The sequence below is a fragment of the Schistosoma mansoni genome, chromosome 1 (assembly GCF_000237925.1).
Source record: "Schistosoma mansoni strain Puerto Rico chromosome 1, complete genome".
Lineage (NCBI taxonomy): Eukaryota > Metazoa > Platyhelminthes > Trematoda > Strigeidida > Schistosomatidae > Schistosoma > Schistosoma mansoni.
In genome coordinates, this window is record NC_031495.1 from 63,533,527 (window position 1) to 63,555,885 (window position 22,359).

General features: G+C 34.1%; 1 protein-coding gene across 1 annotated transcript; it reads left to right on the plus strand.

Moving 5' to 3' along the window:
- Positions 1-17,122: 17,122 nt before the first annotated feature.
- Positions 17,123-19,340, plus strand: Smp_126420 (hypothetical protein; the record flags this gene model as incomplete). The annotated part of the gene is made up of 1 exon (XM_018795167.1): positions 17,123-19,340. The coding sequence occupies one exon, from the start codon at positions 17,123-17,125 to the stop codon at positions 18,899-18,901; it is 1,779 nt and encodes a 592-aa protein (XP_018649506.1). The 3' UTR covers positions 18,902-19,340.
- Between the last annotated feature and the right edge of the window lie 3,019 nt (positions 19,341-22,359).

The following is a 22,359-nucleotide window of genomic DNA, read 5'->3' on the forward strand; positions in this document are numbered from 1 at the left end:
AATTAGGAAAAGATATTGGGAGTGGATAGGACATACAATGAGGAACTAATCAATCCGCGTCACAAGACAAGCGTTAACTTGGAATTATGAATAGAAACGGAGACGTGGAAGACCAAAGAACACATTGTGTCGAAAATTGAAGTCAGAAATAAAAATGATGAATGAGAACTAGAAACTACTGGAAAAGATTGCCGAGGATTGAGTTCGATCAAAAATACTTGTGGGCGGCCTATACTTGGAAGCAGAAGTGAAAAGAATAAATAGGAACTCGAAACAACTGTAAAGGATTGTCTAAGCCAGAGTTGTATGGAAAATGCTAGTGGTTAGCCTATGCTCATTCACGAGTGGTAACTGGTGTAAGTAAGTAAAAAGTTCAAATCATGTTTAAAAAAATGATTCCACTTAATTCCAGGTAGTTTATTTACTTAACTTATGTAATTCAGTTATCAGTTTCTTGCACCTTTTTTTGTAAACCCGTGTGCTGAGAATTCCACATTATGCAAAACAAAAGTGATATTGAGTATAGCCATTTATTATAATAATAAGACAGACGAATCTCTGAATGAAATTTACCGATCACTCAATTGTTTAAATTAGTTTGTTACATAGTGCACGCAGTGTTAAGTCACCTAGACTAGTGATCACATTGCAAGTTGGTCGATAGCATTCGATCTGCACTAAAAACGAACTTGACACATATGGCACTGATCACCACCCAGTGATCAATCGATTGTGAATACGAGAATGAATGACGAATAAGTTTATCTTATACAATCCTTATTCCAGACAAACAATCGAAGAAGCGAAAAGAAGAGAGAGAAGCGAAATAGAGCGCAGTAGAGAAGGCATGTTAGCCAAATAGGTTTAATGAAGTGTGAATCGATATTTACAATCAGACTCAAAGTAAGCTACAGATATGTGATGAGTAGGATAAGAAGTGCACATACATATGCTCATATAAAAACAGTCAAGGTTGAAAAACGAATAATTAACAAGGTCGAAATGTCGCTTCATAAGAAGAATGAATAAACTGGTCTGTGGAGAAGTTAAAATAGCCTATGTGTGCTTAACATAGGCTACATTACAAATAGGACACTACAAATCTATCCATTGAAGTAATCATATAATTGTACAATTCAAATAAGTAGGAAATTAAATTTCTTACGTTTCTTGATTAAGCGTAAGCCACGTCTTCTTACTTACCAACTTACTTACGCCTGTTATTCCCAATGGAGTATAGGCCGCCAACATGCATTCTCAAACCCACTCTGCCCTTGACCTTCCTTTCTAGTTCTATCCAAATTTTGTTCATTCCTATCATGTCTCTCTCCATTTCTCGGCGTAATATGTTCTTTGGTCTTCCTCTTTTCTTTTGGCCTTCGGGATTCCATCTGAGGTCTTGCCTTGTGACGCAGTTGGGTACTTTCCTCAATGTGTTTCCTATTCACTTCCAACGCTTCTTCTTGATTTCTTCCTCCACTCGATGGAAGTTTTCCTACTTTTTAAAAACAATAAAGCGGATTCAATGAAGAAAATGTTCGAAGTATTCAAAAACGATAAAAGGATGAAATTAATTGTTGTGTCAAAACTATGAAAGTCAATTGTCCAAATGACAGATATGAGGAAACGTGAAACATAAAGGTCATAATTATCATAATGATAACTGATTATGGTTTAATATTACAAATCACTAATTTAAAACAAAACAAAAAGAAAACAGGATCAAAATATACTACAGAAAAGAATCAAGGCCAAGGAAAGATGAGAGATTGGATATATATCGTTTTGGAATACAGAGTTCGAACTTGTGTTGATGAACTTCCAATCTCTCATCCCCTTTTTTGGGTCCCAGTTTCTTTCTGTAGTATGTAGTGGGTTATTAAAGCATAATCAGTTATTATTATGATGATTATGACCTTTATGTTCTACGTCTTTTTCTTTATACCTGTCAATTGGACAATCAACTTTTATAATTCTGACACATCAATTAATTTCATCTTTTGATTGTTCTGTAATTTCCTTGATTATGATGTAATCTCCGTTGGTAATTGGAGACTTGAATCAATTTAAGGTGAAATCTTTTCTATCCTTTTATTAGATATCTATTTACTACATAACTATAGATACTAATGTAAATGATTTCGATCAGAAGGGGTTTTGTGAAGATTTCAGTATTTGCATAGTTGAAATCATGAGTTAATTGAAGCTAGAACACCATGGAAAACCTGGAAGCACTGGATAGCCGTTTGCTCCCATTGTGGGACTCCTCAGTAGTGCGCATCCACGATCCCACCTCGCCGGAACACACAACCGATAAACCACTGAGCCGGAATCCAATGGTGTTAATGTCCCACAATAAGACGAAACGGCCGTCCAGTACTTCCAGGTTTTCCAAGGTGGTCTAGCTTCAGTTGACTCATGATTTCAACTATCTGAATGATTTTGTTAGGAAGAGAATACTTTCTTTTACCGAATTCTCTTTATTATTTTTATTCAGTGGTATAATGAGTTATTTTAATTAGGGAGAAATTTAACTCCAAACATTGAATCAGTGATTAAAATTGTGGGTTGTTTTGAAGTTAGACCCTGGATGGTGAGCAGATTGAAGTAGTTGAGAAGTTCGTGTATCTAGGTAGCTACATAAGTGCTGGTGGTGGCGTGAGTGATGAGATCGATGCACGTATAATGAAAGCCAGAGCGGCTTATGCCAATCTGGGCCACCTTTGGCGCCTTCGTGATGTTAGTCTGGCCGTAACAGGTCGGATCTACAACGCGTCGGTGAGAGCACTTTTGCTCTATGCTTGTGAAACCTGGCCTCTCCAAGTTGAGGACGTTAGACGACTCTCCGTGTTCGATCATCGTTGTCTCCGAAGGATTGCTGACATCCAGTGGCAACACCATGTTAGTAATGCAGAGGTTCGGCATCGTGTGTTCTGGCTCAGAGACGATAATTCAATTAGTGTCACCATCTTGAAACACCGACTTCGGTGGCTTGGAGGCTGAGCGTTCGAGCGCGAGACCGATAGGTCTTGGGTTTGAATCCCACGTACAGGATCGTGCGTGCGCACTGCTGAGGAGTACCATACTAGGACGAAACGGCCGTCCAGTGCTTCCAGGCTTTTTATGGTGGTCCAGCTTCAATTGATTCATAAATTCAATTATTAAGTTACTAAAATCTCCATAAAACCGCTTCATGAAATAAACTCATCAATCAATCAGCATAGACATTATAGTTCAAAGCATAAATATTTGATGTATTTGAATTTTGTTCAACTCGACGTTTTTACGAAGAATCAAAAATTCACTTAGATGACATAACATATAATAAGATCATTTTGATAGTGTAATAAGAAGACGAAGATTATCACCGATCTTGATCGACAACTTAGAACTACCCTGGTAATATTAGTTTATGATCCAGAGTGGTAAGCGTTTTTTAGCAAGTTGGTTTGCCATCAGATGGGATCACTAACCCCCGGCCAAACCATCCTCCTTTATCCGGGCTTGGGACCGGCAGTAGCCCCCGGAGGAGCTACAACCAACACCAAGATCAGAATTTTCAATACAAATATCAAGACAGTTCTACTGTATGGGGCGGAGATGTGGAGAACTACGATAGTTATCATTCAGAAGATACAGGTTTTATTTACAGTTATCTACGCAAAATACTTCGGATCAGATGGCCAGACATTATTAGCAACAACTTACTGTGGGAGACAACAAAACAGATTCCAGTGGAGGGAGAAATGAGGAAGAAGTGCTGGAAGTGGATTGGGCACACCTTGAGGAAATCACCCAACTGAGCCACAAGACAAGTCCTCACATGGAATCCTCAAGGCTAAAGGAGAAGAGGAGGACCAAAGAACACATTACGTCGAGAAATGGAGACAGACATGAGAAGAATGAACAAGAATTTGATAGAACTAGAAAGGAAGGTCGAGGATAGAGTGGGTTTGGGAATGCTAGTCGGTGGCCTATGCTCCATTGGGGGTAAAAGGCGTAAGTTAGTAAGTTAGTAATCCAGTGTGGTGAATTTCACGTCCATTTCACATAACTTTATTATCTTTGTTTCCTTTTACCTTCCATTTCTAGACTAGTTCACCTTTTATTTTTCACATATAAATGTTTTTAGCAAGTATATGTGTGATCGGATTGTTCGAAATGCATTGCGCTAATCTATCATAACATAGTTCTGATAATTTTCGTCTTTATATATTACACTATCGAAATTCATCAAAGGGACTAATTACTTTCAATATATATAAATCCTCTATCAATTATCACCACTAATGTTATGTTCTAGTTCAAGCCACTGTCTTGAATATTATTGACAAACATCTTTAAACATACTCAGATTTGAAATTGCTGCCCTAAATACTGAATGTTTTAATGCTGCTGTAAGGTTGGAGTCTGTGTGACCATCTCATCAATTTAATATAACATAAGCAATCATGTTTACGATGAAATCTTAAAAAATATTTGTATGTAGAAGGGTACTGATAACTAACGTTTATACGTTATGAAATCACATCAATTATACTATACTTCTAGATCTACATGGTATTGTTTGCTTGTAACTTTCCATCGTTACATAGGACTGCAATTGATCAGTCTTCTGTTGGCAAATGTGCTTCCTGCAAGGATTGCCTCGATATTGACTTAAGTCAAAAGCTTTATGAGCAAAGATGGATGAGAATCCAGGATTCGTGTTTCGTCCTACTTGTGACTCGTCAGCTGGATGTACTTGAATTTCAGAGTTGATGTTCACTTCGGGACTCGAACCCAGTGCCATTCGTTTCAAACGCCATCTTGTTATCCACTTGGCTAATCATCGAAATATCGTTGCCAACTGACGGTTACTTTATACTGTTTCATAGTAAAAGAAGTTGATTGCAAAAAAAGCACACAAGAGTTCGTTCACTGACTGTTGTCGTTATTCCGTTTCTGAGTCAGAATACCGTATTTAATATATCATAGTGATGATGTAGTACTTCTTACAAAACATCCCTATCAGTTTAAACTACTGAAAATCAAAATGTAGTCACTTGAATACAATTTCAAGATATTTAACTTGCTTCTACAGAATCAAACGAATGAATATGAATCAATTACTTTCGTGATGGCAACTGATGATGAAATGAATTTGAAGAAGTGAGGAAAATCAATCACATGTTTAAGTACTCAGATCAATAACCATCTAGACTGCAATTGAAATGCTCCATCTTGTTTCTGTCGAACACAATTTTCTACTTGTATTTTCTTTATACGATTTAGTGATTATCTTTCGAAATCAACATAACGAAATATGAGATCGGACATGTGAATAGTCAGTCAGTCACAACGTGGAACTTCGTACGTACGTACGTCAGTTCGAGTTGCCATACCACATTAGCACAGAGATTCAGTTGTCGATTCAAATTTTCCCTATACGATTTAATGGTTGTCCTTTGTAATCAACATAACAGAATATGAGTTTGGATATGTGAAATATTGTCTATGACTATTCTATTATTGTATTTATTCATTTCAACATTGCACTTGCTTATCAACTACAACATGACTCAGTCAAATGTGAATTAATAGGAAACGAGAACACTTGACTAACTGGAGATACACGAATATCTCATCATTACTAAACGTGGATATTCCATTATTGAGTTTCAAAATGTTACGTATTGGAAGTATATCTCCATTTGATTTGAAACCAGTATTTCTGTCAATAACAGACATCTGATAAAACTTACCTTCAATTTGATGTTGAACTGATAAACTCAAATATCATTGTGTAAAACTAATCACACTCTACATTATTACCCTCAGTCCACTGAATTGAACTATTGACATCAGTTCACTCTGCTTGACATTCCCCAATTCAATTCAAATGTTGTTGGCATAGAATGTACAATTACACAACTGTAGTTGATCTTTGAATACTATGTACGTTGCAACTATCAACTGTGATTCCATTCACCAACATTTTGCAGTATAATACCACAACATGATGTAATTAAATTCATTTGAATGTGAATGAATAACATTTCAGAATAGACAATCACTCATAGGTATTTTAGATTTCACTCATTACACACAAATATTCTCATATGCAAACAAGCTGGGGAGTGAACAAATCGTTTATAACTGTGTAATTTTCAGTGTTTCTCTCATTAAACATCAGTCATCTCATAAGACTTACATTCAGTTTATTCGATTGGTGAATTCTAAATTTCATAATGCCATTAAGCACTATCAACTTCAATCATCTACACTTCTGAATGGATTCGAATTCACAACATAACAATACTAAGTGAATTTAAAACCTCACCCTATTGAACAAGCAAGTGGCTATCAGGACTCAGTAGCTGACTGGACAACGCGATGGCGTTTAAAGCGAACGGTAGTGGGTTTGAGTCCCAGAGCGAACATCAACTCTGAGATGCAGGTACTTTCAGCTGAAGAGTCTCAAATAGGACGAAACGCGCGTCAAACTGGATTCCACTGCTAGCCACTATCCATCTTTACAGTAAATTGTAGATAGTTGAAAATTTTTTTCAATTAAAATAACATTTATCCAACTGAATCATAGAGATTTGTTGTTTGTTCACATTACACTATGTTGTGTTCATAATTGTGAAAGGCTAACACATTATTTTCCTTATTATTATTATCATGACCATTGTTCTTCGTGTTATCCACTTCAGGTTTTACGAGGAGATGAAGAAGAAGAAGAAAAAGAATAGGGGTAAATAAACAATCATTTGAAGATGAAATATATAAACATGCTTGAATTCGGTGTATTTGTATGTGTGTGTGTGTATGTGGTTGTATTCAGTTATTTGATGAAATAGTCGAACCAAATATACCCATAATGGGAATACATTTCAGTATATTATAAAGGTTATTCATAGCAACTATGAGTTATTTATTTATTTATCAATTTATGAGCATAGTTGTTTGCATTTTTAATGTTGTACAGTTGTAAATTTTATACTCTAGCTTTGAATTTTTGTTTGAATAAGAATAGAGATTAGTTTCGGGACAGCTGTAGGTTGACTTGGTGAACCTAGCGGGCTATTTATTTGATTTGATCATATGAACGTCTGAAACGATCCATTCTTACATGTTATTTACATTATTGTAATTGAAAAGTCACATTTTGAACAATATTTCATGGGGTTTTCTTTTATTGATTATAGCAGAGATAAGCAGTTCTTGACGTATTTGTTCAATTCATTTTATTCAGAAAGGGTTTTTGTGGATATTGTAGTAATTTCAATGGTTGAGATCATGAATCAATTGAAGCTAGACCACCATGAAAAACCTGGAAGCACTGGATGGCCATTTCGTTCTATTGTGGGACTCCTCGGCAGTGTGCATCCACGATCCCGCCTCGCGAGATTTGAACCCAGCACCTGTCCGTTTTGCGCGCAAGTACTTAACCTCTAATTCATTATAAGTCATTGAGTACACCAAATGATATGACAATTGGAATATGCTTTGAGAACTTACTAACGATATCGCTTTTTTAACAACCATTTTCTTCAGCGAAGAAAGTTTTCTGTTCTAGAGGAAATCATTTATTAAGCCGTATATTCGTATAGTTACATGAAAAATATATGTCTATAGGAGGATAGAAAAGATTGCATTATGAATTGATTCCAGACCATTATTATCAAATGAGGTTGCGCAATAATCAAGGGGTAAGGAAGGAATATAAAAATGAAAATAGTTTGGAGGCCAGATAACTGTCCAATTGACAGGTATGAAGAAAAAACGCAAAACATAAGGGTCATAATAATAAAAACCGAATAACAACCAAGAAAACTTGTTTAAAGGTGGTAATAATGATAATAATAATACCTAAAACATACTACAAAAGGGAATTAGGGCCAAGGAAAGATGAGAAGTTGGACGCATCGCTTATGTACGCGAAATCCAGGCTTGAGTTGATGGTTGCCAATTTCTTCAGCAGTGCATAAGGCTTTGATTCAACCTCCATTCGATCCAGTTCGTCGACTATTTAGATCATTTTAAAAGATGACTCCTTTGGAGAGATATGTCCATAGTTAATTAAACGTTTCTACATTGAACTAGTAATTGTTTTGAATTCTCCTTTTAAAAGCCATACCGGATAGTGTTCTGAGATGCGTTTGGAAAGTAATCTCTTTATGAGGCAAATCTAACCTACCCCAAATGAGCAAGTAAATTTATAGATGCATATTGATGTGACCCAAAGTGGAAGTTTATCCATATCACATTTATACTGTGATCTTTTTTATCGTTCCATAGATATCCATTTACCACAAAACTATGCATATGATTTTATCGAGGGGAGAAAACTTTCTTTCACTGAATACTCTTTATTTTAATTAACCATCTTATCATCAAAATCAACACATGATTAAATAATTAGTATTAGTTAACTATGCCCCCAAATGCCGTGGTACGGCCGAGAGTGGGGAGAGTCAGCTATCCCTTTCGAAATACTCTCATATGGCCACACGTATACAGCCTCTACCAGGGTAGTCCGACTCACTGTCTTCTCGCGGCATCAGTGTTGGTTACGAAATTGAAAGGACGACGAAAGAATTTCCGGCGCTTTAACCGGATTGGTGGACACGGAATGTTCATCAAGTGGAGATGGAAAACCCTGATTCCAAACCAATGGTGCACATGGACTAGCTCCAGTATCCTGCTTAGGGGACAAATGGCGTATGAATCAATTGTTGGTCACCGGCTACCATGGGACTGCATCTCCTTACGCTGCTCCACTGCCTTGAGGATCACACCTTTAGGTCAAAGTCTCCGGGTGTGGCTCCCTAAGAAAACCACCTGTTTCGGTTTGGGCACCTGGGCAGTATCACAGCCCTCACACAAATCAAATTAGATTTTTGTGGCGCATATATATCTGGTGCTCCTTTGTACCAATGTTTATGTGTTTAAATAAATAAAGTAAGAGTTGACTATAATGGTTTAATAAGATACACAATATTCATGAAAATGTTCATAATCAAAACAACTACTCATCATTATTACAGAAATATGATTGATTGTAATTATTTCATAATCATAAGAGGGATTTTTGGAGATTTTATTAATTTTATATATTTGAGATCATGAGCCAATTGAAGCTAGACCACCATGAAAAACCTGGAAGCACTGGATGGCCGTTTTGTCCTATTGTGGGAATCCTCAACAATGCGCATCCACGATCTCACCTCGCTAGATTCGAACCCAAGACTTACCAGTCTCGCGCCAGAGCATAATCACTAAACTTTAAAATTACAAGTTAAAACAAAACAAACACTACATCTTTTTTGGAAACATATCCATAAAGATCACATTATTGATCGTAACATAATGAAGAAATCATCGTTTAAGATATAGAGTATACATCATTTACATCAATATCTTTGTGTGTACCTTGTATTTGTACTATCATTATCTTATCTAGACGCTATTACATAATACTTGATTTGAATGTATATCTATTAAATAACAATTGAATGAAATGTTTGTTGTTTTAAACAATTCATTGAATGACCTTGTACTTTACACGCTAGTTTCTAATAGAGGTCAATATAATATTTACAGAATTGGTTGATTGATTGATTGATTTAGTTAGATTATTGATAACTATTCTCTTTTTATTTTAATAAACTATTTAAACTATTTTGAGTGTAATATTCAATACTGGTTATAGTACTAAGTTGTAGATCACTAACGTAGATGTCGAATGATTAGGGGCCTACTTGAGTTAGATGGGAATGATGTGACTAAAAGATAACTTCGAAATCACACATCGTGGTTAGCACCCAACGTGGATTACACCTTCGACGTATCATGATACTATGGTTGCTTTGAAGACAATATAACACAAAGGACATTATAATGGAAATATATTAGTAAGAACAAGTACAGAGAAGATAATGAGACCACGACCGCATGGCCCAGTTCATGGTAGACGATTAACTGATGCGCGTTGGTTGTCCTTGGCCTTGATGGAAATCGATGAACTGTTCGATATTCAGTGACCTAACTGCCAGATGATCTGATTAGGGCTCAGTGACATTTGATTGGTCCTACAAGTTGTATACATAAGATGTAGAAGCACACATATTAATACGAAATACTGATATCTATCATGTTGGCTCATGTTAGTTTCCCATAATATTTTGTTCCTATTAAACAAAGTCATCATCACATGAAAAATCAAACACAACATTCTAATATGGATAGTGGCTAGAAGTGGAATTCAGGATGCGCGTTTCGTCCTTAGCTATTGGGTTCTGATATCCACCACTGAAAGCCACTATACATCTTTGCTTATAAAGCTTGTGACTTCAGGTAATATCAAGGCAGGCTACACAGGATGCACATATGTTAACAAGAGACTGATCGATTGCAGTCCTATATAACAATGGGAAGATTCAAGTAAACAACACCATGTGAATTTAGAACATTCTAATAATAATAAACCTTAATGTGCTTTGAATTAAATTTACTAATCTAGAAGTTGGTGAGCAACTGTGATTTAGAGAGTACTGGAGAGAATTTTGATTCAATCACTGCCAACTGTTTCCAAAACGATATCACTTGAAATATGGCTGAAATTTATAAGACATTACTTCGCCGTCATATATCATTGATTGGATGAACTTAGAACTATGGAAAATTGGATTTCAACTTAGAGATTGTGATGATAACGTTTTCAAAACATGACTAGTAAGAGGAATCTAGTTAAAATATCTAAGGTACCTGTTATAAACGGGAGGATAGTTGTTACAACGCTAGGGTTTCTTGTTATAACATTCCTTTCACGTTTTACACATATGTGGGACGTTATATTACCTTAGACGAATATCTACACTAGATTCCCTCCCAGTGTCTATTCTACAGGACTTCAACACAACTCAGATCAAGAACACGAGATTAGCCTGACTAGAACGTCAATATATTTCTACACCAAAATCCGACACAATCCAACAACAAGAACAGTCAATACATAATAAGGATAGGGGAATATATATATGACACATATAACATCTGTCAAACTATCTTAATGTCTGACTCAGCGAAACAACCGATCATTATCATTCTCGCCCGCACATCAGTACCATAACGGTAAATCATAAAGTCCGACAAGTAGATTCATTTGACGAGAATTCATCAACAATTATTTTTGGATATCCTTATTGGCAGAGAGGCAGGTCAATTATTTGTTGGTTAAGATTCATATCTTTTTTGAAGTCAACTGTTGTCCCAAGTTTGTTTGTCGTCCATACGTGCAAAAGTCTGCTACCCGTTCAACGGGTTAGGAAATAGATTCCAACTGTTTGATTAGATCAACTAGGTTTAGACATCTAGAGTTTATATCATTTTTAAGCTAGATATGAGTTAAATAAACTACGAAATGAAGAAAATATCCATATGGTGCTTCATTAAATTAAGCCATTTGATTGGTACTTCCTTAAGATTCATATCGTCTATTAGATAAAATTAGTTCCTCATAGTTGAAATCATGGGTCGATTGAAGCTAGACCACCATCGAAAACCTGGAAGCACTGGACGGCCGTTTTGTCCCATTATGGGACTCCTCAGCATTAGTTTCATCAATTTGTATAATGACAGAGTGATATTCTTTAAATATCCCTTCTAGATATGTTATTAAATGGATCTTGTTTTTAAACACAATCTATATTCAGAGTGTTTACAGGTTGACTGATTATTTAGTAAAAACCAATCACATAGTTGTCTAGTCTTTCGTATTGAATGTATTCTGTCAATTTATTGTTCATATCTTGACGTAGGTTTGTTCTCTGAGCTGAATGGTTTGGTTGTGGAGCTTTCATTGTCCTTCTGAACGACATCATCAGCACAAACTCCTTTGATTGAAACATATCTAACACAGTATAATACTATTTCAAACTAGACTACATGACATCATATTCTAATTAATGATTAGTTAACTTAAACTATTCAGACGTGTAACTTAACTGTTAAGGAGTGAATAACTCAATAACAAAACATTTTTTCTAGGAAACTGTAAAGAACGAACATAGTTGAAATCTTTTGAACAGGTTTCATTCTCCAATGCATGTGAATATGTCCTGTTAACCAGTACCATCTAGGAAAAAACCAATGGTAATATGTTAATTGTTTACTACTCATAACTGGTAAGCAATAGGCAATTACTCCCTGAAGATAGTGGTGGACGGTTTCTTAATAACGTGGATTGGTTGAGGTTAGGCAATAATGCAGTTAGACGCCAGCTCAGTAGTCCAGAGGTTAAGCGTTCGTGCGTGAAACCTAAGATCCTGGGTTCGAGACTGTGGATGTGTGGATGCACATTGATGAGCGGTCTCATCCTAGGACGAAACGGTCGTCCAGTGCTTCTAAGTTTTCAATAGGGGTCTAGCTTAAATCGACTCATGAATTCACCTACTAGAATTACTACAATCACTACAAACCCGCCATTCTGATTTACAAATGACCAAATATTAAAATACACCGCTTACTATTGAATGACATGTTCAAATAACAAATAATTGAGGTTTTGTACTTATAGTTAAGTACAGACCATGTAAAGTGATTTTCACCCTAGAACTTGATTATCAAAATTTTTATCATATTAGTGACCTTATTTGTATTTTTTCTAAAAAAATATCCTACAACGTACTGAATCTAGTTTATAGAGTTTTTGATTAGTTCATCTAAACATGATTAATTTTATTGAGTTATCAAAATCAGGACCTACCAGTCTACCCCCTTGTGATAATGATCATATGCTCACTAGTGACTGGCTCTATGAGGTAATTCCTGGAGTTCTAGTGAGAAGTCTCGGTCAGTGGAGCTAATCCATGTCAGGTAGAGACAGGTATCTACCTCAGTACATTGGAAGTTGGTCGCGCAATTTCGTAGATTGGTTGACGTTAGACATTAACACCGTTGGATGCCGGCTCAGTGGTCTATCGGTTAAGGGCTCTGGTTCGAGACTGATAGGTCCTGGGTTCGAGTCTCGCTCGCGAGAGTGGGTTCGTGGATGCGAACTGCTGAGGAGTCCCATAATAGAACGAAACGGCCGTCCAGTGCTTCCGGGTTTTCGATGGTGGTCTAGCTTCAATTGACTCATGATCTTAACTATAAAAAATTACTAAAATCTCCACAAAAAACCCCCTTGTGATCATGCTGGTAGATATTCACTCATTCGTTTTTTTAAGTTGCCTGGTAGTACGCACGATATAGTTATCTCCAAAGAAGCAGCTGAACTTGTAAATATACATAGAGGAGGACATTCTACTCAGCCAATCTTGTGTTGACTTTCTCGAGTCGACCAGCGATGTCCACTCAAACGAATGAAAAGTTACCTGAGTTGGCTTCCTCTATGAGCATTTATAAGTTCAGCTGCTCCTGTGAAGATAACTATGTCGGGCGTACTACCAGTCAACTTAAACAACGAATGAGTGAACATCTACCAGCATGGTTTGGGAAGGGCCAGATAAAAGCAATACACAGTTGTATCTTGGCACATCTAATTGATAGCGGTCATAACGTAGATAAATCGTTAACAAAATCAGTTGGTCAATTATGTATTCCATGTTCTTTTTTTAAAAAGGATGTCGGTACTATGAAAAACGGTTGAAATTAAATCTCAAACTGTGGAAAAATAGTATTAACACCATATTACAAGATCAGTTTAAGATCGGTTTTACAAAATGCTTAACATTATAAGGTGGCTGGTATGAACCTTATTGGTTCATATTTTTCGTTTCAGTCAATCTGTACTATACTATTGTAATGAACGATAACACAAGTGGGAACAATCGATTGTATTTTAATATAAAAACTTACAGAATTACTTAGTGAAGTCTCAGAATCATACAGTAAATAATTCATTTGCAAGATGTCAATCAATTGTCCCAAACTTCATTGTTCCCTCGTTTTCACACCAATCATTCTCCGTTCTCATTTTCTTCTCTACGATCTTCTTGACCTATTGTCGCCAGACATTTTACTTTCGATTGATGTTTCACACTACTTATATCTATCGACATCAGTAGCACATACCACACTCTGACCTTCTTCGATTATAATTATTAAATAGTTGTCATACATTCAACTTGATGAAACTACAATTTGTGAATTTTCAGGAATTTCTTCTGAAATTCATTCACTCGTCAGTATTTGATTAGTTATTGAACTGGACGATTTTAGCATTTGCACAGATCACTTTACATAATCGATAATGGTTGTTTCAAAGACATTAAGCTTTGTATTGGTATGATCACATAATAAACATTCGCATTATATTAGTAATGTATAATAGTCCCTTACTAACTATCAAGCTCACTACAATTGATTGGTAATTTATTGTTTTTTGGTACCAACATCATTCGAATTTCATAGAGACAGCTTTCTTATCTAGTTCATAGTCTGGAAAATGTATAAAGGAATCTATATTTACCAAGTATTGGATCACTGAATATGTAAATTGTATTCGATTATTCATCAGAGACTTATGTACAGTTATGCAAGACATAAGCTTAACTTTTTGACCAAGTGGATGCATTTTCCATCAAATGTTTCCAACAAACAGATTTGATCATGAGTTGAAGTCATCTGAAGAATAAATTCATTCAGTATTGTTTGTTTGAATCTTCCCATTGGTGTTTAAGGACTGCAACTGGTCAGTCTCTAATTGGCATATGTGCATACTGTGCGTATTGCCTCGATATAGCCTAAATTCACAAGCATGGTAAGTAAAGATGGATAGTGGCTAGCAGTGGAATCCAGTTTGACGCGCATTTCGTCCTATTTAGGACTCGTCAGCTGGATGTACCTGCATCTCAGAGTTGATGCTCACTCTGGGACTCGAAACCAGTACCCTCGCTTCTGGAGAATAGTTGACAAAGAAGGAGTTTCACACTCAGTAATGTTCACCTACAATACTATCAGCAATCAAACACAGGACTTTGAGATTTTACGATGGTCATTATACCTTTAAACTACTGTCTCATTATTTATAGTTTGCATTTCTTATATCGGAAAATTCGGGAAAATCGCGTCAATACACGTGACAAATCCCATTTCGGTTTAATAAGTTTAGTTTTAGGGGTCTGCTTTATCATCGACGACTAATCTTGGGATAGTTGGCTGGTTTTCTAGTTTATGTTGTTCCGCCAATGGTTAACATTCTGTAATTACTCATGTTGGAGCTTTAGACAAACTTGAAATTTTATAGTTGAGTCTATGAGTCAATTGAAGCGAGACCACCATGCAAAACTTGGAAGTACTGAACGGCTGTTTCGTCCTGTAGTGAAACTCCTCAGCAGTGAGCACCCACGATCCCGCCTCTCGAGATTTGAACCAAGGACCTATCAGTCTCGCACGCGTGCGTTTAACCTCTAGACCACTAAGTCAACAAATCTAAATGAGAAAAAGTAATTCATAATGAAATCCGTTAATTGGAAATACTATGGTTTTCGTGGTTTATTTGATTGATTCATGTTATTTAGACAATTATTAAAAACCAAGTAATACTGGATAATCATTTCGTCTTTGTGTGTAGCTCATCAGTTAGGCAAATCTGTAAACCCACAGAAATCGAACTCATGAGTTTTAGGTCCGACAACGAAGATCTAATCTATAGACCATGAAGTCAATAGATAGTAGTCCACACGTGATTTATTAAGTTCTATTCAAGCATGACACTGATATTCTAGAACATCTGAGGAATTTTGGAACTTACATTTAAATAATGAGATCGATTTCTTTTGACCGTGAAAAATCACCTTTTACAAGTACGATGATTATTTCATGACTTCAATCGGGTAGCCTATTACTTATATATAGGTACTACTCCCCCTTGTGGTCCCATGACTTTCTACCCGAATTCAATCTCCATGAAACATATTATTTCAGCCTTACATAAAATCTCGTCAGTGATATCAAAACAAATAAATGCTTCTCAAAGAACTCAATAATATATTTCGGGGACTTTCTTACCCTGTAATGATAAGGTCATTTAGCTTACCATTACTGATATTTATTACTGTAATTGATCAGTTTCAGTTATTGAATATATATAATGATTGGATTGTTTTCTTTCAAAATGTTTTTGTATATTTAGTCAGTGAATGGTAATTAAATCCAGAACGCAAAGTTAGTCCTACTTGTTGATAGTCTATTGACATTTAAAATGATAGGTACTAAGTTCCGATCTCATTGAACTGAAGATCAATATTGTGATCAGGTACTGTCGGATAAACGTGCTTCTTTGATTCCGCTACTATCTATATGCTAATTATACTAGATTTGACTATTTTCTTTTATCAAAATCTACAAACTAGTGTGTTGTGTGCCGCTAATGTCGACAGATATAAGTAGTATATGTCACCAGTCAAAAGTGCAATACCTAGCAGAAGAAGATTGGGAAAATCGAAGGAAACAAGAACAGAGGATGATTAGTATGGAAACAAAGAAATAATAAATTCTGAGACAATTGATTAACAGTATACAAATGAACTATTCATTGTATGAATCTGAGATTTTACTAAGATGTTCTATAAAGTATCTAAATACAATTAATTCCCCCCCACACTTATTTTTCTCATTCACACTACACTAATAACTTTACAATACCTCGATTCCTTACAAAAGAAAATTTATTGAATATACTACACTTCAATAATTTAGTTATTCAATACTAATCAACATTTTGTGCCTATTTATACGTATAAACCAATCAGATTATTACTTTAATGAAATTAAATTAACCAATCAGATTATTACTTTAATGGAATTAAATTAACCAATCAAAATTCAGCAATAATGATAATATATTTTATATATATATCTATATAGAAAATCAAAATAGAATATTCAATTTTATTCAATATTAAACAGTGATGTATATATTCAAACAAAATATCATAGTAACAATTTAATAAAAAGCATAATATAAAGTGGATCAGGATTAATTTCTATAAATCTCATATCAATGGATTATGTGTAAATTATTTTTTTGTTTTTTTGTTGCTATGAGAAAACAAATATCAACTAGTAACTATGCTAAAAATGAAAAAATATTATTTTAACTGAAATAGTCAATTAATAATTAGATACAATGTATTTATATGAATTTTTTCTATTCCCAATTATTACTTCTTTTATATATGATGTTCATGGACAAAATCAATTATATTCATTACGTTCAAGACGTTTATTACCTGCTGATTCTTATACAATATTAGGTCAAGCTGGTTTAAGACGTTTAGGTCAATGTAATATTACATATGCATGGTTAACATCTCCACCAACATCAAGTTTAGATGCATATGGTCATGCTACAGCATGTAAAAGATTACAATTATTAAATGGTGAAATAATACCTATCTCATCTTATGATCATCCAAATAATGATTTAATGAATAATGATGAAGATATAAATCAAGCTGATAAAGAATTAAAATCTATTAATAAAGAATGGTCAGCATCATTAATTGATTTAGAACGTTTAGATATATTAATACGTGCTGAAGTCATAGGTATTGGTCAATCAAAACAATTAGCCAATGATCCAAGATATTTTTTTCTTGCTGATCGTGTTGGTGATTTAAATTTAATGGCTGTTCTACGTCCAGATAAACAATTAAAACTTGAGCTAATTAATCCATTAGCTTCAGAACATTTAGTTTTAACACCACAACATGTTCTTTGTTTACGTAAACAATGTCCTTCAACTATACAAGATGTAAATATGAATGTATCTAAACAAGATAACACTAGTATGATAGCCGGAACTAATGTTAATATTGCAGCATTAACTAAAGCTGAACGACAAAATCGGGAATTATATATGCAGTTAGTTATATCACGTGTTGCATGTGCTTTAATTAGTTTCATGTGTGTAGTTTTTGCAATGACTTCATTAACATTATGTATACGTCTTAGACAAAATCCACATTTTTATAAAAAACGTATGATACGATCATCTCAAGCTAGTATTTGTAAAGAACCTCATCCATCGCCGACACCATTTTGTCAAGTTAATGGTAAAGTAAATATGAGTCAAGTATCACCATTATTTATTACAGATCAATCTCCAAGACATTATGGTATAACACATATACCAAGTGAAACAGCTAGTATGAATAATATTGTAATGACAGCAAGTAATATGAGTACATGTGATCCACAAAATGGTTTACAAAATATTCCTATTTCATATTCAGCATTAGGTACACAATATGCACAAATATCAGGTTATCCTATATCTGGTGCACCTATTGCATCATATAATGATAATTCTGGTTTAATAACTATCTATCCAATACCATCACGTGGTTCAATTAGTTCAACACAACGTGGTTTATTATTACAATGTCAAAATGGTTCAGTTAGTCCAGCACCTTCAAATCATTCTGATGGAAAAAATGGTATAACACGTACTGGTTCATTAGGTAGATATTCACGTAATAGTGTATGTTATGGTGATAGTACACGTAAAAAATTATTATATCAAATGAAGAAATCCCATCAAAATTCATCACAAACAATTAAACAACAACAACAAAATGATCTTACTACACCATTGACTAATAATCGTCCTGTGCCCATAGTTCAACAACAACACCACCACCTCCAACAACAACAACTTCATCCATCTATGAAACATGAAGATAACCTATCAGGTAAACCAGACGACTTAATCTCTTTTCAATATACACCTAATTTTACAACAGTATTACATCATTATCCAACAGAATTACAATATAATGACATTAAAACTATCCCTAATATAGATATAGAAGAACCGAATTCAGATCTCATAAAATCTAATCAATTTAATCATGTCAATGAACCATCTATTAGTGTTATACGTAAACCAGCTCATGTCAATTAATGATTTCATTAAATTGATAAACATTGAAAGAAACAACAACCAGAAAAAGTTTTTTGGTTGCCAAGTGCCTTTATTCATTTAAGAATTTCATATGACTGACTATCATCAATCAAAAGGTTAAATCTGTTACAGATTCATTATTCTCAATATGATCAAAGTATATAAACAAGATTTTCTAACATTGAATATTCTGAGTATTATTATTTCAATTTGATAAAATGGATATTTACATATAGAAATAAACAATTTAGTAAGTTGATCAAATTCATTATGTATATCACTATGTATGTATGGATGGATGTATGTGTGTGTATGTAATTACTTATTTACTTTTGTGTATGTGTGCGTGTGCGTGTTAATTGAACATTGTACATCATATTAGACCGGTTTGTGTTTTCTCTTTACTTTTTTTTTGTTAAAAGCGACTTAATTAGTGATCTTTTTTTGTTTTTTTTTAAAAAAAAATTGGCATTTGTTTTAGTTTCTATTACTATTTTCTTTCATGTTTTGAACTGGTTGTATTAAGTACTGGTTCACTCTATTGTGGTTTTATTCCATTTTGGTTGTTTTACTTTATGACATAAACAAGTGAATTTTTCAAGTGATATTTCCAAAAGGAAACCCTAAATGGATAAAGTGTGTTTTAATCGCTTAAATTATTTATCTTGAACTCTCACAGAAGAAACAGTTTACTGTCATCATGATTGTTTTTCTTTTCTTTTTTTGAAAATGACTTGTTTCAGCCTTGTAAACATCTGTCATCTATTATGATGTAATGTGAAGATTAAATATAATGTACCCTAATAATATCGTGAAAAGACGTTTTTAAACTTTCATTGAAACATCAGATTATTGTATTCATCACTAAGTAATGTTAGTTGAGGAATCCTCCGGTAACTATGAAGCACAAAAAAATAAATGATACTTCGTAGATGGAAGCTCTTCAGTGATGATGAAACGATCCCCACAATTATTCAGAACTGATAAGTATGCGTTTTGATCAGGTGTATATTTTTATTGGAGCATAAAATGAAGAAGTGTTGAAGTAGAATGTGCTATAATGTCTAGTAACGATGTTTTAGTCCAAGAAAAGAATGATCCACCGATTATTCCAGTTCAACTTTTGTTTAAGACTTATATTGAAATATCTTGAAAGTTGGTAATCTTCGCTACATATGTTGTCAAAGAATAACTTATTAAGTATTTAATATTTTTGTCAGTTCAGTGATTTGTGGAGATTATAGCATTTTTACAGTTGAAATCATGAGTCGATCTAAACTGACCCATCATTGAAAACCTGAGACCACTGGATGGCTGTTTTATTACAGTATGAGACTACTCAGCATCGCGCGTTTCCGATACCGCATGTGGGACTTGAATCCAGGAACTTCGTTCTTGCGCGTGAACGCTTAAGTTCCAGACAACTGAATCGGCATCCAACAATGTTCATGTCTAACTTTAACCAAACCATGATCTTGTGCAACTCTTCATTAATTGTCTGAAGTGGATAGCTGTCTCAAACCTGACACAGATTGAACCCCACTAGTCCTGGCTTTCCACTAGAACCCCAGGAGTTACATCTCAAAGCTATTCACTAGTGAGCACATGATTTTTATCAGGATGTGGATTTGTGTTAATTTTTCAGTTTAGATAGATATCATAAATGGAACAATACTGAGAAGTTCCATACTACAACGAAGCGACTATTCAGTGCTTCCACGTTTTCAATGATAATCTAACATTGTTCCATTCATTATATCAATCCAGTCAATTAAGCTAGCTCTAAAAAAGGGTTGCCGTATTCTCGATATCTATTTCACTTACATGTGAATATCATGAATATTATGGTTAGCGTTATCTGGTTATCATTTTTTTAGCGAGTTAGTATTCTACGGGATGGGGTCACTAACCTTATGCCCAACCCTCCTCCTTTTCCCGGGCTTGGGACCGGCAGTAGCCTCAGGAGGAGCTACAGGTGGAGTTATAAATATTATGAATTAATTATAATTATTCAACAAAAAAGGCAACTGACTTAATGTTTAATCATCATTTATATCTAATCCATCAACTATATAAGATACTATACCATAGTAACCAAACAGTTAACAGAAAAAAAAGAAAAAAAGGTTTGAAATCAATTAAGAAATATTTTCATTAAAAAAGAAAAAGAAAAAAAATTTTTTAATTTTAATTCATGGGGTGCTGGGGTGCTGTAACACAATGAATACACAAAAAATTGTTTCTAATATTGATTAAATGATAATGAAACTTAGTTAAACTGTATATATCAAAAAATTTTTTTGGTGTTTTTTTTTGTACTTAGAGTAAAGAACAAAATTAGAAATAGATTTAATAATCAGTTATAAAACAGTGTGAATCTATTTAGGTATAGATATGTTTCTATGTATATTTATGTGTTTTGTGCTAGATGACAACCAGCATCATACAAAAAAAAGAAAAAAGAGAAAAAAAAGAAAAAAAACATTCTGAAAGCACATCATTTCATTGATATAATCAATAATTTAACAGATTTATATAGTTCTCTTTTCTTTCTTTTTTTCTATTTTTGTTTTCTTCTTTTTTCTCCTCTTTTTTTGAAATCCTTAAATAAGATTATCAAAATATAGATTACGTAATTTTAAGAAAACTTCTTTTTCGTGTTTTTCTTCTTTTTTTCTTTTGGAAATCTTTAGATTACATAATCAAAATGTAAACTAATTTCAATAAAATGATATTTTTGATCCTGTCGAAGATAAAATATTGATTACGTAATTTTAACAAAACTTTTTTTGGTTTTTCTTTTTTTCTTTTTTTCTCTTTTTTCTTTTTTTGTTGCTACCTTGTTTAAATTTAAAAAAAATACAGTAAACAGTTAAGAGAATAGACATGAAAAAAAGATTAAAAAAATCATAATATCTTGATTGTACTTTAGTTTATAAAATGATCACTTGTTCTTTTTTTTCTTTTTCAAGGACTAAACTTATATTTCTAATCTATTAAGTATAAACTAAAGTTTTAAAATTGTTTTGTTTGAATCTTTCGATTGATGTTTTAGGACTGTAATTGATCAATCTCTTATTGGCATATGTGCATTTTGTGCTTATTGCCTCGATATAGCCTTAATTTACAAGCATTATAAGCAAAGATGAGAAGATTCAAACAAACTATACTAAGTGAATTTAAAACTTCACCCCATTGCACAAGCAAGTGGCTATCAGGACTCAGTAGCTGAGTATATAAGGCGATGATGTTTGAAGCGAACGGTACAGGGCTCGAGTCCCAGAGTGAACATCAACTCTGAGATGCAGGTACATCCAGCTGAAAAAACGCGCATCCTGGATTCCACTGCTAGCCACTGTCAATCTTTGCCTATGAAGTTTAAAATATTTCAAAACTATTTGCTATCAACTAACATTGAGACTATAATTTATAAAAGAATCGATCAAGTTTAAGATAGA